At 36.8% G+C, this 16,901-nt stretch overlaps 1 protein-coding gene and 1 non-coding gene across 4 annotated transcripts in view; one reads left to right on the forward strand and one right to left on the reverse strand.

The window, feature by feature from the left end:
• Positions 1 to 6,854: 6,854 nt before the first annotated feature.
• LOC141545306 (U6 spliceosomal RNA) lies at positions 6,855 to 6,958 on the reverse strand. Its single transcript, XR_012482978.1, has one exon. It is a non-coding gene; the product is annotated as a U6 spliceosomal RNA (small nuclear RNA).
• Positions 6,959 to 10,606: 3,648 nt separating this feature from the next.
• Positions 10,607 to 16,901, forward strand: part of SRPK2 (SRSF protein kinase 2) — a 274,052-nt gene continuing 267,757 nt past the window's right edge. Inside the window, exons 1-2 of one of the 3 annotated variants that reach the window (XM_074268415.1) lie at positions 10,607 to 10,732; positions 11,138 to 11,192. In XM_074268415.1, the coding sequence (XP_074124516.1) occupies positions 10,696 to 10,732; positions 11,138 to 11,192 (92 nt within the window). In that variant the 5' untranslated portion in view covers positions 10,607 to 10,695. Of the gene's footprint in view, positions 10,733 to 10,863; positions 11,021 to 11,137; positions 11,193 to 16,901 lie in introns of those variants that run through there. The other 2 variants (XM_074268416.1, XM_074268417.1) reach the window with 2 other exon arrangements.

A 16,901-nucleotide genomic window follows, 5' to 3' on the forward strand; every position in this document is an offset into this window, starting at 1 on the left:
AAGATTCAGGTGATTGAGTCTACATATGGTAGTCCCACTTCCCAATAAAGAAAGGATTCATTAGTTAATTCACTGAAAGATATTAAATTAATATTCAAACATCCTTTTTGCTCTCACTACAGTAACAACTTTGGGGGCACTGGCTTCTTGCCAGTGCAGTTAATGGAATTCAACAAGTACTTTTAAAGTGTTTTCTATATACCCCAGATTCTAGAGATAAAAAGACAAAAATCAAACCAGTTACTACAGTTACTACCATGGGAAACAATATGTACACAGATAAGTAAGTACAAAATATATATCAAGTAATACAAATTAATTTTTTTCTAGGAGAGTACCAGTACTTGAGGAATGAGAAAAAAATTTGATGAAGGAGACAGCAATTGAGTTTAACTTTAGATGAAATTGAAAATTTCAAGAGACAGATGTATGTTATGATATGGGAGCCACCTGCCAATGGCTGCTGGAGGTCTAACTCAGTTCTGTAGAATGGATCTCTTCATGCGAGAGGGTGAGGGGGTGAGGGGGTGAGTTACTTTCTCTGACCTCTCTCGTCTTCCCTTTTGCCTCCAATTTATTCCATTCCCAATTCACAAGGAACATCTGCGTCAGCAAAGGCTGCTTTGCAGCTCCTTCAAGTGTTATGATCCACAGCTGTGGAGGCTCTCGGAGAATTGACCTGACCCTTCACCTAGGCATGGTTCTTAACAGAGGTACAGAAAGGTGAGAACAGAATTATAGGAAAATATGGGAAAGTTGTGACTAGAGAATCACATTCATCTAATTGCAGCAACAGCAATTTTAGGAGTACTATTGAGTTCTCTCAGTAATTGTAGAAGTCTCTGCTGCATTTCAAAGTGTTGGCTTTGTTTATCTTTATTGTGAACACTGCAAGATGAAATGACCAAGTGTCCCAATAAAGGATGTTTCTTATTAGTGTTGGGTGTATAATGAAACTACTTCTATAAGTCAATTTTTCATATAACTGCAATTTCCTTATGTCTGTTTTCTTCATTTGTAGCAAGAAATTTACAATGATATCATTTAATTCTTCCAGTATTATATCAACTCATAAGTCATTGGATATGTGAAATACCAACAATTAAAGTTATTAAAGTTAGGTATTTAAAACACTGTCTTTGATGATGTGAACCAGCACAATCTTAGTCACAAGGCCCACTCTTTGGGCACAGAAAAGGTATGCTTGGAGGTAAGACATGCTAAACATGGGGGATCATGGATTTTGTGGGGTCATGACTGGTACTTGCAGACTGGAAGTGATCTGTCCCACTCAGAAGAATAGATTATGACTAATGATTAGAGAAATGCACATTAAAACAACTTTGAAATACTGTTTCACAACTATTAGAAATGACAAATGCTGGAGGGGATGAGGGAAAATAGGTACACTAATGAATTGTGTTGGTGGAGTTGTGAACTAGATCTACCTTTGTGGAGAATAATTTGAAACTATGTCAAAAGACCTTATAAAGCTGCACATACTTTTTGATCCAGCAATATCTCTTTTGGGTTTATATTCTAAAAAAATCAAAGGAAAAGGAAAAAGATATACATGTACAAAAATATTTATGCAACTCTTTTGTGGTGTACTTTATCACAGTCATTCAATTGAGAGAATGGCTGCACAAGCTGTGGCTGGCATGTGACTGTGATAAAGTACTGTTGTGCTGTACAAAATGACAAAGGGGAATGATTTGAGAAAAACACGGAAAAACCTAATGAACTAATGCAAAGGGAAGTGAGTAGAACCAGGAGTTGCACAGTAGCAGCAATAGTGTAATGATGATCAATTGTGAAAGATTTAGCTGCTCTGAGCTATACAATGATCTAAGAGAATTCTAAAGGACTCATGGTAGAAAAATGAACTGATTATTTATGAGTGCAAATTGAAGTATATTTTTCGTTTTCTTTATTTTTCTTGCTTTTTTATGGTATAGCTAATATGGAAATATGTTTTGCATTATTTCATATGAATAATTGATATCATGTAAGTGGGTAAAGGAAAGGCAGGTGGGCTGGAGAGAATTTGGAACTCAAAAAAAGAAAAAGAGTGTTAAAAATAAATATTTTTTTAAAAATAAGAGACCATATTACTCAAATGGCTTATGGACCTCAGCCAAAGGTACATTTTGGCAGATATTAAAAGCAGATGAAATGAAAGAGAGAAATCACTATTTCTGTTTAATATTTCTATTGTTATCCTATACCCCTTCAGTCTCACCACATTACTAGGCTACCAGACTCCTGGTAAAGAATATGTGAATGTCATTCAGATTGAACTATTCAAAATAAAAGCCACTTTCTAGTCTTACCAAACAGTGCTAATTTCTTTTCACACCCATTGGGTTGAATAAAGCTTAGTGAATCTAGAGCATGAGCTGCAGTTTTAGGTTAAAAATACTAAATGCTTCAAAAACTGGAGGCAGCATGGTACCCTGGAAAGAAGAGTGGTCCTGGGTAGCCTCTGAATTTAAATCTCATCTCTGACCCTAATTATCTGTGTGAGTTTGGGCAAATCACTTAACCTCCTCTAATAAAGTAAAGGAGTTGAACTAGATGGCCTAGGATTGTATGATTGGGAAGGGTTTGGCAAGTTCTGAAGGTCTTAATATCTGGAAGACCCTCAAGCAGTTTGGTGGTGGGTTCGTGAAAAAGTGAGCACGCTAGACCTGGTCTATTTCTTAAAATAAAATATTACCTACCTTTTTAAACTCCACTATTTCAGGAATCATTTATCTTTCTGTATAAACCATTTGCCCAGAGATGACCTTAATATTTGTTCAAATTACAGATTACTAGGTATAATGTCTTTACTGTATATGATGCTTTCAATCATGGTACAGATCAGTGGCTTCAACCAGAGGCAGCAGGCAGGAAAGAAATGGAAGCTATTCCTCAACTTCTTGTACCAGGTAGAAGAGAAATTTATTTCTAAGAGTTTATTATGTATTTTGTGCTCATAGGAGCATAGGTATTTTATGGCCACACCCTGGGACCACCTGTTCTTCTTGGAACATATTACTGAGTAGTATAACATCAAGACAGAATGTCCCATCTGCAAATAATTAGTTGTACAATTTGACCTGGTTTAGGACAGGGTCAAGTACACAGCAAGAATTCAAAAAGCCTTTATTTATACTGATAATCTTCATAATGAGATCTGCATGGTTCTGATTGGCTTTCCTTTTGTCTAGATATAAGCAGAAAATTTCCTACCATTTGTGACTTTCTATCAAATGAAAGCAGAATGAGGACATCATTCCAAAGGCTCTTACCGAATGTGCAAATCAGAGAAAAAATACAGTAAGTAATGTGTTATTCTTTTAATGTATGCATATGGTTGTTTCTAGCTATATTGAGAAATTTCCCTTCTGAGAACTAAAGTGAAGAGATGAGTTCTTTTGCACTCTATGGGAGAAGTAATTACTAAGGCATAGGCCATCATTAGATAAATACAATGCCTGTAGTCTTGTGATGATTCAAACGTTTTTCCTGTGTCACAGAAATACAGAATTTATGATCATTAACCATATAACTCATAGAATCACTTAGCTGTAAGAAATATTGGACAGTCTGAGTCCAACTCTTACCTAAAGCATGAATTTTTGACAAATAATAATCTAGCTTTTGCTCAAAAACTCTCATACCAGAGAATAGGGAAGCACCATGATGAAGATAAGAATTCTGAATTTAAGTCAGAGGACCTGGTCTAATATATCAGTTCTACCATTTATTATTTCTTCAGGGTGTCCTAAGAGTCTTAGGGCTGTTTTAAAATAGTACATTGTCAGACTACCAACTGGCATTCGTGTTTGTAAATGTTTTAAAAAATATATATGTTTGGTATTGTGAGCCATCTCACCTTGAGTCACCAGGCTAATATTGGGGCATAGAGGAGGCATATAAGCTCTACTGTGGATCCATGGATAGTTTATGTGGCTGTTAAAGCTTAAAACTGCACTGAGAATAATGTACAGTTGGAATACTCTGTAAGACCTTTTACAAGTCACCTAATCTCTCTGAATTTATCTGTAATGTAAGGATTAGACTCAGTGACCTCTGGGGTCACTTTTTTTAGGCTTTTAGCTCTAAATCTCTGATACCATGAACTTACTACCTTATAAGGTAGATCTTTCCATTTTGAGACAGCTCTAATTGTTACAAATTTCTTGTTTATAGTTTAATACTTTAAAGGTTTGTGATATCATCAGGTTGGTACTGTCTTCATCTATGTGGGTTAAAATTTCTCTATGACTTGGTAAATAGTTTCAAGAGTTACTATACCTAGGAAAAATTCCATTGTCTGGTGGCCATCCAACCAGTGAGGAGCCTTCCTGAACTTGTTAGGCTTGATCAGACACACAATATGTATTTTAAGCTTTTCCAGCTTGACAAGAACTGCTGGAACCATTGAAATCCCAGAATCTAATTGTTATTCATTGATTCATTCAACCAGCAAAAATTTATTTAGGAAGCACTGTGTGCACAGCTTTGTGCTATAGGTTGTAGGAAATACAAAGTTAGGATAAAAGAGAGTTCTGTCATCCCAGAATTCATAGTCTAGCAAAGGGATAAGCCATAGATAATTGTAATATATACCATTATATAAATGCATTAGAAATTAGCAAATTTTCTGCCTGATGGATCAAGCAAGGAGTAGAAATAGTTGTTATTATTCAGGAAGATCAGAGAAGACTTCAAGCAGAAGACAGCATCTAAGTTAGTTTTTAAAAGATGTAAAAGATTGGAAGCACAAAGAAAAGGCACATAGACATCCTATTCATAGGAAATATGATAAGCACAGACATGGAAATGGAAAAAAAAATACAGAAGCAAAGGAGACTAATATAGAGTTTGAAAAGCATGGTAGCATAGTATGGAAAGACCTGAAATGACAAGCAGAGAAATAACGAAGAGGATGAAGAATGAACAGAGTTAAAGAAAAAAAGTTTGAGAAGACAAGTGTCTCTGAAGTCAAGGAAAAGAGGATATCCAATAGGAAGCAAAGAATTAGCTTTGCTAAAAAAAAAAAAAAAAAAAAAAAAAAAAAAAAAAAAAACCCAGAAATTTGGGGACTGAATAAAGGTCATTGAATTTGGCAATTAAGAAATCACTGGTAACTTTAGAAATAGTAGTTTATTTTTTTTTTAAATATCTGATTTTTATTGGTTTCTTTTGATTTTTACAATCAATCAACAAGCAATCAGTTTTACAATTGGTCATTTACTATGTGCCAGACACTGTGCTATGTGCACAAAACCAAATGAAACAGTTTCTAGTCGTAAGAAGCTTACATTCTACTGGAGAAGACAACATTCATGTATAGAATTATATACAAACACCCACATGGAAAATGTTCACATATATGATTATTTACATCATATTTATTCATGAATGTGTCTTTCCTTGCTTTGGAAAAAGGGGAAAACAGTTCAGCAAAATTACCTAGCACATCAACTGTGCCTGACAGAATATGTAATATTCAACATCAATAGCCTGCCACCTCTCCAATGAAAGGAACGGAACACATTTCCTTGACTCTTTCCTGAGGTCAAGCTCCCAGGTTCATTTTATCTACAATGTTCAGTTTTCATTTTATTGTTTTTAGAGAAAGTAGTTTCAGCAGTCTGGAGAAGCCAGAAATCTGGTTCACAATGGACTGGATAGTGAGATAATGGAAAGATTATTTTTCACTGGGAAAAATCAAATATAGACAGCTTTCCCAAGAAATATATTAATGGAAATAAGAAATAGTACATTAACTAACTTGATAGGTTTTAGAAGAGTCATGAAAAGACTTTGTTATGATTGAGAAGATCTGACTATGTTAGGAAGTTCTTTCCTATATTGGGTTGGAATTTATCTCTCTACCATCCACTGGTCTAAGTTCTGCCTTCTTAAACAAAACAGAATAATTCTTATATTTCTCCAATGAAAAACTTTTAAACATTTAAGGATAAGATAATGTCCTCCTTAAATCCTAGAATCATAGTATTCTCTCTGTAAGCTAGACATCATAGATTCCAATTAGTCTTAATATGACATAATTTTTTAATAATAGCTTTTTATTTTCAAAATATATACAAAGAGTTTTCAACATTCACTCTTGCAAAACCTTGAGTTCCAAATTTTCCTCTCTTCCTTTCCCTAGACAGCAAATGATCCAATATATGTTAAACATGTACAATTCTACTATTTCTATTTCCACATTTATCAATCTATATATGAAAAATCAGATCAAAAAGGAAAAAAAGAAAGAAAAAAAAAAGCCATGACATCTAAGATCTCTTCAAGCTCTAAATCTTTCATCTTGTAATCTTTGATTATGCTCCAATAGAATTGTGATGTCAGTTTGAGAACTCTCATCAACGATGGCAGCCTACCCATGATTGCCTATCCTATTCTACTTGTAAACAATCGTCTATAAATCCAGCAATAGGTCCTCCTCATACTACTATTGAAATAGTTTTAAATTACAAATTTGACAAATACCAACAAACATGAACATTTCTCATAACAAAGAAAAGTAGAAAAAAGTTTGCATATGAAATCTTCACCTCAATCTCTATTATATACTATTTAAATATATATATGAAATTTAATAGAATAATATAAACACTGCCAGTTTTCTGTGCCTTCTTCTGTTCTATTACTGTCTTTTACTATTTTTCATTTACAATCCTTTCTTCATTTTTTGTCATTACTATCACTACCCCAGTTCCCTTCTCTAGACTTTCCTTCCCCCTAAAATAGATGCCTTCACTTATAACAAACAAATATGGTCAAGTAAAAAAAACAAATATTATTCCCATTTCCTGCAAAAACAAACCAAATACATCAAAGACTGCTTCATGAATTTGTATGTCCACCTTGAACATGAGCCATACTAATCTCTTTATTATTCCAATTTTAGCATATGTGCTGCTGAAGTAAGCACTTCTTTGCATTTTTGTGACATTGGAACATATGTACTGTCCTTCGGTTTTCCTTTGTTTTTGTTATATGACTGGCCCATCTTTCTTTTTCCATTTTTATTTCTCCAAAGACATTTGCTATACAATTTCTACTGTGTAAACCTTATTTGTAATATATTGCCACTTATATTTTGTCTACAAACTATGCATCTCTTTTTTGTTCTTTGGGCAAACCTTAACTTCAGTTGTTTGGAGACCATAGTGTTATGCAACATTGCTGGGAAATTATTGATGTAAAAAGATGGACTTTTGTTTTGTAGAGAAGTTTGGGATCACTAAATGGATTGTGCAGTTCCTTTCTCTTTTCTCCTGTTCATTTGTGGACCTAACTCATTGTTTATTTGTAGTGTCTTTCCAGGATACATGTACTTGTGGATGAGCTCTATGGTTTGCCCATCCACCTGTACATCTTCTCTGATTATGTACCCTTGCATGATGCTAGAGCCACTTATTTTATTTTAAAATAAACTAAATATAGCTTTTATTGCTACATTGATTTTCATTTGTGCATCCCTTGAAGTCTTCTTTCAAACAACTTTGCAGTTTACAAAGTTAAGAATTATCTTTATAGGTAGTAAATTTCTAAACCCAACAGACTAGTGAGAGAGGTATTGCAGTAAAATGGAGGGTGGGAAGATTGAGCCTAAATAGACCTGAATTTGAAACTCAGTTTTAAGGGGAACGAAAGGGAAGAACCATTTATTAAGTACTTTTTATATGATAAATCTTATGCCAAATGTTTCCTAAAGATAATCTCATTTGATCCTTATAATAACCCTGTGAAGTAGGAAGCATTTTTCTCTTCATATTATAATTGGAGAAACTGAAGCAGAGATAAAGTGATATGCCCATGATTATACATGCAATAAATATCTGAGGCTGGATTTGAACTTAGGTCTTCTTGATACAGGACTGAGTACTATATTCATTAGCTGCCTTAGATGTCACTTTCTAAGCCTCAGAGTACTCATCTGTAAAATGGGGATTATATCATTATTCTCATACATAAGCTGTTGTAAGGAGAATACTTTGGAAAATAAAATGCTATAAAATATGACCTTGTATCATTATTATTAATATTTTGGTAGTTCTCTGTGTCCTTTTCAGCACCCAATCTTTTATGAATTTTTTATATAACAAGAAGACCATTATCATGGCTAAATGTTTTAAAAATGTTTGATGATGATGTATATTTACTCAAGAAATTCAAGGTACTGTACAAATATTACATTACTAATACTGTCACAAGTCCTCTCCTAATTTATATAAATTACATATATATATGTATATATATATGTATATATATGTATATAAATACAAACATTTTGGTCAAAAGAATAAACACAAGTTTTATATCCAAAAGACACAGGCTCCATCTGTCTAGTATCCTTTATAACATCCCATGTTTTAGTGTTATGACTAGTCAACCTTGAGGTAAGGATACATTTATAAATCTTCTCTGACAATGAAATAGCTGTTGTACTTTTGAAAACTTCATTGTAGCCAATTATGAAGGCAGCCTGGTATAGTAGATTTGGAGTTAGAGGTACTGGGCTAGACCACAAATCTTTATTTCTCTATCCAAGATCTTTTAGATCTTACCAGCTGCCCTACAGCTGCACCCTTACATCTTCAGAGGGCAGCTATCCACCATCCACTATGTTGCTGAACTCTTATGTGTATGTTCTTTTTCTAATTGGAACCAAACTCTTTTATATCTGATATTTTTCCCAATTAATATATGAATCCTTTAAAGAGTAAAGACTGTTCATTTTTTCTACTTCTACTTAAAGTGCTTGGCACTTGGTGTATAAATTACCAGGCCCGAAGTTAGGAAGAATTCCTGAATTCAAATCTGATCTCAGATACTTACTATGTGATCTTGAGCAAGTCACTTAATCCTGTTTGCCTCAGTTTTCTCTGTCAATTGATCTGGAGAAGGAAATGGCAAATCACTCTAGTAGCTTTGTCAAGAAAACCTCAAATGGGGTCACACAAAGTCTTGACATGACTTGAAAAATCTCAATAAATAACAACAAAAGCATTTAGTAAAATGATTTATTCATTCATCTGTAAAATGAGAATAGATCATAAGGATTACTGGGAGAGCTGATGGAAAGCAGAGATTATCTTTTGCTTTACTTTGTACCCTAATGTTTAACACAGTACCTACTACATAGTAGGACTTTCCAGTTTTAAATCTTGTTATTTGAAGGAACAGGATAATAACATTGCCTTCTTATTTACTTGATGTAATTATTGTTTTAACTCTAAATTTATCATTTATAAAGGGGGTACATTCTGCTGGTCTTCAGTAAATGTGCCATGGTCATTCGTAGTCTTTTTTTCTTTTTAAAAAGGCTACATTTAAGGAAGTTAGCACATTTCTATCAACTTTTGGTATAGTATCACAGAATTCTGTGATCATATTAATTGATGCTTCAATCTGTTTAAAATAGGGATTTTGGGGGGCAGTTGGAAGGGCATTTCAAACAAATAATCTTTTTCTTTCCTTTTAACTCCCCGAAAATTAACACTTTCCATTAAAAAAAAATCAAAACATTTTGAGAAGATTGCTTTTACACTGAAGATGAAGTCTTAACAGGAAGCCACACAAGAGACTATTAACTTTTCATTCCTCACAAAAGAAAACAGTATTTTCAAGAAGAAATATGCTTCTTGAGGTTATATATTATTTGTGTTCATAGTTTTTAGAAGTTGAAAGAAACAGTAAGAGATCATCTCCTTGTCTAAATTCAAAAGACAGCAGAGACAGGATTAAAATGTAATAGAAATCAGATTTGGAAGAGATCTCCGAGAGAAAAGGATCATAGATTGAGAGCAGAATGAGTCATGAAAGCCACTTAATAATCCAAGATCCGTGAAGACATGGTGGCCCAGAGAGAGAGAGAGAGTGACTTTTCCAAAGTCACACAGGCCAGGAGAACATAGATTCGAATCTAGATCGTTATCAGATTCGGAACCCACTGCTCTTTCAACTAGAATAACACATTCGGCCTTTTCGATACTTCAAGTTAAACCTTTGAGAAGAGTTAGGGGAAAAAAAAGTTGTTTCACACATGGGCTACTTGGCTTAACTTTGAAATAGTTAACAAAAATGTACCAACATTGTGCCAATGAGTATACCCTGTTGTGTGAGCCCCCTATATATAGTGCCACTTTTAAAATATAGATCCATGGGAAAAGGAGCACGAAAAGCGGGTCTTGGGTACAAGAGATGAGGGACCAAAACTGATCCGAGCAGAACGGTAGAATGAGGTAGAATTTGGGGACTAAGGGATGAAAAGATGGAGGAAAAGGGGGAAAGGGGCTTGGGTGAGAAGAAAAGAGGTCGTCTGAACCGGAGCCAAGTCGAGAGGAGACAAGATGGTGCTACAGAGAGTGAAGTATCCTTTGGTGAGCGAGAAGAGAGAAGAGGGGAGCGACCTTTACTGGGAGTTGTAGGGATAGGGGGGATCGGGAGGGCAGGAGCTGGACACAAGGTGAGTCAGTCCTAGAAGGGGGGCTGGGAGGGGGCGGGGCGGAGGCAGAGACGCTGGGCGGGAGTGAGGGTGGGAAGGGAGGGGCGTCGGACCGAGGGAGGACCTTGGGGCTGAGCCATTGGGGGAGGAGGCAGAGCCGGGAGAGGGGCGGGGCGGGTCCCGCAGCGCTCGTGGTCCTGGCTGGGGTTGGGAGGAGGATGCTTCGGTACCAGCCTCAGTCGAGAAACGCCGGAGGTAGGTTGAGGGGATAGTGAGAGACGGTCTGAGGGGCTGACGGGACCGAGGCGCTCGGCTGGCCGGACCAGGGGCGGAGTCGGGGGCGGAGCCGGGGCCGGGGGGGCGGGTCCTGCGCCGGGCCCCCGCGGGGAGCGGCGGCCGGTGGCGCAGGCGCGGTTCCCGCCTCCTCCTGGACTGGCGGAGCGAGTGGAGGAGGCTGCAGCCCCCGGCTCCGGCTCCAGCTCCGGCTTCGGCTCCGGCTCCCCGTCACCGCCCCTTCCCTGAGCGGGATGAGCTCCCGGAAAGGTGTGTGTACCCTTTCAGCTCTCTGTCCTCCCCGCCGCCCCGTTCCCCGGAGGCCACAACGTCCCCAACCGTTAATGTGTGTGTCTCTCTCTTCCCTTCCCCCCCCACCCCCCACAGTGCTGGCCATTCAGGCCCGAAAGCGGAGGCCGAAGAGAGAGAAACATCTGAAAAAGTGAGTCCAGACTCCCCAACATAGCCCCGCCTCCACCTCCATGACCCCTCCAGACCGGGGAGGCTCGGGGGGCGCCAGGTTCCCGCGGAAGAAAGTTGCCGGGACCCCCCTGGGGGCGGGGCAGGGGGCGGGGCGGGCCGCGTCGGGAGCCCCCCCTCGGGATGCTCCCTACCCACCCCCACCCCCGGGCTGCCCCCCTCTCGCGGGACGCTCTCCTCTCCCACCGGACGCTCCCCCTTTCTCACGCAACACCCCCTCCCCTGGGGCCAGGCTTGGGGCTCCGCAGCCCCGGGAAAGGAAGGGGAGGCTGGGGCTCCCGACGGCCGGTCGCTGTCCCGGGGCTGGGGGGAGGGGTGGGTGCGTGCCTCCCGCGGCCGCCGCCGCCTTTAGCTCAGACCGCGGCTCTGCATCCTCGCCCAGACCTCCGATTTCTTGGGTGGGGGAGGGAGAGCGGCCGTCTGGGTGTTTGAATGAATCGCGCAGGTTGGCGCGTGCCCTTTCTTTTTCTTTCTTTCTTTTTTTCTTTTTAAACATCCCTCCCTTATTTCATATTTTATCTTAGTGCTCCTTGGACGTTTTCACCCTTCCTCTTGGTGCTATAAGTTTGTAGCTGCAGGTGTAGAAGATGTACTTGCATTCATTCATTCACCAATCAACCACTCTTTCTTTTTCTCCGATGTTCTTGGCCCACCCGAGTGTAAGGATTTCTAACCTTACACCCGAGGGATTATGTGGGGGAGGTGTGGAAAATCCCAGTTTCTCACTTGTTTAACTACCTTTCCTAGTTGCTCCCATGACCCAGTAGATAGTATTGGCTTTGGCATTGGTAGTATACCACAGCGTCGAAAATCGGCATTTATTCTGCGAAAAGTACTGGTTTGCTTTGGATATCCCTTCATCCGTGTGCTGTGTGTTGGTGTGAGTTGGGTTTTTAAACTTTCTGTGTTTTGGAATTCTTTATTTTTTTCTCCAAAACTTTATTGAGGGTTCATGAGCTTCCTGTGTGTTAGCTGCACTTTAACTGCTGAATGTTTTCCTCGGATAGTTTTTCCTTTGAAGAAGCCATCCAGTAGGTGGGCGTATAATTTATGTTGAAAGAGATTGGCATTTGATTAAGCTCCAACCATTCATTGCCTTAGAGGGCATGATGACTGGTGTTATCATGTATAAAACGTGCATTCCACCAAGCTCCCACCCCCACTACATCTAAGTTTTATGTAAACGTACAATTTAAATAGAACAGAATTAAACCAGTGGCTAGAGATATAATTGGTGTAGCAGAATGGTTCAGCTATGTTCTCTGTCTTGGAATTGTATCTTTTGAGACACTTCGAGCCCAGTAGTCAGCGAAGATTTTTGTTGACCAACATTCATCATTTTCTCACTTTTATGTGCCTAAGTATTTCTTTTAAGTAAAACAATTTTATTAAATATGGAAATATAAGAATATATTTAAATGAAATTACGAAATATATCTACTTTAAGTTAAGACTTTCTTTGGGAGGTTCTCTATGACACACCCAAGGTTTTTCTTGATCATGCTTCTTTTAGAAGAGTTTAATATACTTACTGGTGACATCCGCTCATTAAATCATTATTAATGAATGAATATATGACTGAAATTTATTTATTCACAAATAAACCCTGTGCTCAGAAAGTAAACCAAGAATTACACAAATTACACATGAAGTGGTGGGATTTTTTTTTTTTTTTAAATGAGGGAACTAGACAAAAGATTGAAATTGGAAAGAGCAAATGTAAAAAATTAGTGTTTGGCTATGAACTTAAATGTGAGTTAGAGATGAATAGATTTATGTAATTTGTTTTTGTAATTGGGAACACAAGGTGGATTTTGTCTCGTTTCTGCTATATACTGAATGTGTGACTGGGCAAATCACTTAATCTTTCAGAACTTCAGGTTAATATGTAAGATTTTAATTTTCAGACATATTAGTCATCTATACATATTACATCATTCTCTTTCTCTCTCTCTCTATATATATACATATGAAGAAAATAGACACAATAGGAGTTTTATATACTGATGAAATAAAAAATTGAATTAAAAGCGTTAATTGTATGTACTTTTTAATCATTGATGATTAGTTGAAAACTTTAATTTTGGGTTTTTTTTTCATTGAGAAATAGAGCAGAGCTCAGAGATAAGGAAAATTGGATTTTAGAATTCTGATAGTAAAGCCAGCTTGATCATTAAATTACCTGGCGTCAGATTGCTACTTTGGTCTTTTTTTGAGGTAGTGAGGTAGAAAGTACAGAAGATTGGAAATCCAAGGAGCTGGATTAAAATATTGTCTTTGTTGCCTGTATGGTTTTGGGAATTTTGCTTTGCCTCCTTTAGCCTCAATTTTCTCATCTGTAAAATGAGGGATTGGATTAGTTAACTTCTAGGGTCTTTTTTGTTATTCTAAATCTTATTTATGTTGAAAAAAAGCAATTTGGGTTTGAAAAAAGACTAATGGGGGGTGATGTCATAAAAGCATTTTAAAATCTCCACTAGCATCTTCTGATCTCACGAGTAGAAATATATAGGCTTTAGTAATCCCTTTCTAGAGCAGGGATTCTTAACCTGAGGTTTATGAATTTAAAAAAATATATATTTTGATACTGTTTCAGTACAGTTACTTTTGTAATCCCATGTGTTTTATCTTATGTATTTAAAAATCACTTGAGAAGTGGTTGATAGTCTTCATCAGACTACCAAAAATATTCATGACGTAAAAAATAGTTAATAAACTGTTATAGAACTATTTCCTTTTTTTTTTTTTTTTTTTTTTATTGCTGCAGGTATCTTGTGTAGTTTCCATCTGTTGAACTAAGGAAATTATCAGTATTTGCCAAAGTATTATTCTTTTGTCCTTTTATCTTATTACTCTATTATCCTTTTCTCTTCTGTAGTGCATAAGCTATATAAGAATTATATGGAGAAAGTAAATTCCTTTGACAGTAAATTAATATATTTATGGCAGATAAGACCTGTCATGTATGTAGAAAGAGCTTGATTCTGAGTTTCTAGTAGAAAACTAAGCTCCTTGAGGGCAAGTACTATTTTTTTAAAAGTGTATTTGAATTGAACAAAAATTATTTTTAAAACTGTTCATTAAAAAGTTCTTTAATAGCTAGGCAATGAAATTAATACATTATTTGGTTGAAAAAGATTATTTCTTATTATTAATTGTTTTTCAGTTCAGTCAAAGTATAATTTAAAAAAAATAAACAGTCTTCTTAAAGATGGAAACCAAGTTACTGGACCTAGGTGGGCAAACCTCTTTTGTAGAAGAGTCAATTTCTGCATGTGGATATAAACTGTATCACATATTGCTAAGAAAAAAAAAAAATAATAATAATATATTTTTAGGTAGCAGAGCAAAGGAGAGATAGCCCTGGCTTTGTTCTTACTTATCTTCTGACCCACAGGTCATTTTCCCTTTTCTCCTCAAAGCTTACATGCTGCCATCAACTCTCTTTTGTATTTGAGGACATCAGCATAAATACTAATGTTCCCCTCACTCTTGCCTGCTGGTAAATTTCAACTTGCATGATATACACCATGACTCCATCTTAGCTACATACAAAGATACAAGGATGATTTTATCTTTGATTTCATCTCCCATGAATGCTATTTTTACATGATCAAGAACTCTGGAATTTTTCTCTTTGACCTTCCATATTCCCTTTGCCTCATTCTTAAACCTGTTCTTTCTCCACTGTGAACTCTTATTTTCTTTACATAAATCCTGTCCTAGGATATTGGTTCTGCTCTGGTTTTAGAACAACTGTATATATTCTGTATTTGCTTATTTGTGTTCATATTGTTTCTCCTCAAAAGAATGTAAGTTTTTGTGGACTTTTTTTTCCCTTGTTTTTGTTTCATGAGCCTAGCATAGTGCCAGTGCCTTGGCATATACAGGTGCTTAATAAATGTTTATGGAGTGAATTACTATTTGTGAAGTAGGACAAGTCAATTAACCTCATAGAATCTCAGTTTCTCTATCTAAAACTGGGACAATGCTATCAGTCATTTGTCTTCACAGGATTATTGTGAGGATCAGTAACATACTGTAATCAAGTCATATTATAAAAATAAAGCTGTATAGATCATAAATGCTGTAACTTTTGAAATCAGAAATTGTTAAAATACTAATGATAGAATTTTAGAGCTGGACAAAAACTTTCAGATCATCTAGTCCATCTTCTTTTACAAACAAGGAAGCTAAGCCCCAGAAAGGTTCTGTAGCTTGTTTAGTGTCAGAACTCTTACTAAAATTTGGATTTACTGAGCTTGAAGTTGCAAACTCTTTGGGTTTGTGAACAGAAAATACCCAAAGCTATGACAGACTGCACGGAGAACAGCATCCAAAGAAAGGAATTAATTTTAGACTTAATTATTTTATACCTAATGGAAACTTAAATTACATGATATTACAACATTGCTTGAAATAATAAAAATCATTTTTGGCTAAGTCTTCTAGAATTATTCTACTTCCAACTGGTCTTTGTGCAGCCAGTTTCTCCATTCCATGCCTGTGTGCCTTTGTGTAGGCTGATCTCTGTAATTGGAATGCTTTCCTTTTCTTTGCTATCGTTGGAGCCCTTGGTTCTTTTTAAGTCTTGGGTTAAGTGACACTTATTACATGAAGTCTTTTTTTATTTTCCCTAGTAGTTAGTACTTTCCCCCAAACTACTTTGTATATATTTTGTTTACTTGCTTGTGTGCGTGTTGTTTTTCCCCAGTGGAATCTGATGGGTTCTTGAAGGTTGGGGCTATTTTATTTTTGTTTTTATATTATTGTCTAGTACATAGTGGACACTTGATTACTTGTTCATTTGGATATATATTTTGATTTTGATTTATTTGAATCTGAAGTTCTTAAAGCTCTGTGAGTAAATAGTAGCAACAAGAACATGCTAACCAATACATTACTCCAAATGTTAAAATTTTTTGTTGTTTAGGGTGAATATAATGGTGAATTTGTGGCAGTAATAGTCTGTTGAAAAATTTTCACTGGTCTAATTTGCTATTATATGTTAGGATTACTAGGTGAGAACTCAGGTTGTCTGGACAGTGACAAGGTGAGAATTCAGGTTGTCTGGACAATTACAAGGTGAGAACTCAGGTTGACTTGATAGAAGGAGCAAGCTCATTGGCTGAAGTGGTTCTTCCCAGAAGCCCTTGCATTATCCCACGCCCATTCTCTGGGAGGATAAAAGAGGACACCACCCACAGAATCGAGAAAGAGCTATCTATCTGTCAATCCTTTCCGTGTCCGGGCCGGGTGAGGTTTCCCGTGTTCTCACCTTGTCACTGTCCAGACAACCTGAGTTCTCACCTAGTAATCCTAACAATTATACATTTGTACTTCTTAATGAGCAAGAAAGTTTCTGTTGTTCAAAAGACTTCATAAAAGCACAGTACCACCAAATCTTTTTATTAGATTTTGCCCAGATGGTTGTACATATAGTCATTCTATAAATGTATTTCTTGGAATATTGCTTCCTAGTTTATATTAGTAGACCATAGAATCATTGATCTGTAACTGGAAGTCACTTTAGAGACTAGCTAGGGCAGCTCTCTTAGTTTAGAGATGAGGAAACTGAAGCTCAGGGAGTTTGTGGTTTGTCCAAGATTTCGAGGATAGTAAATATTACAGAAAGACATAAGTTCCCTTTTTTCTTTTATCATGAATCTTC

The sequence above is a fragment of the Sminthopsis crassicaudata genome, chromosome 5 (genome assembly GCF_048593235.1).
Source record: "Sminthopsis crassicaudata isolate SCR6 chromosome 5, ASM4859323v1, whole genome shotgun sequence".
In the NCBI taxonomy this organism is placed as follows: domain Eukaryota; kingdom Metazoa; phylum Chordata; class Mammalia; order Dasyuromorphia; family Dasyuridae; genus Sminthopsis; species Sminthopsis crassicaudata.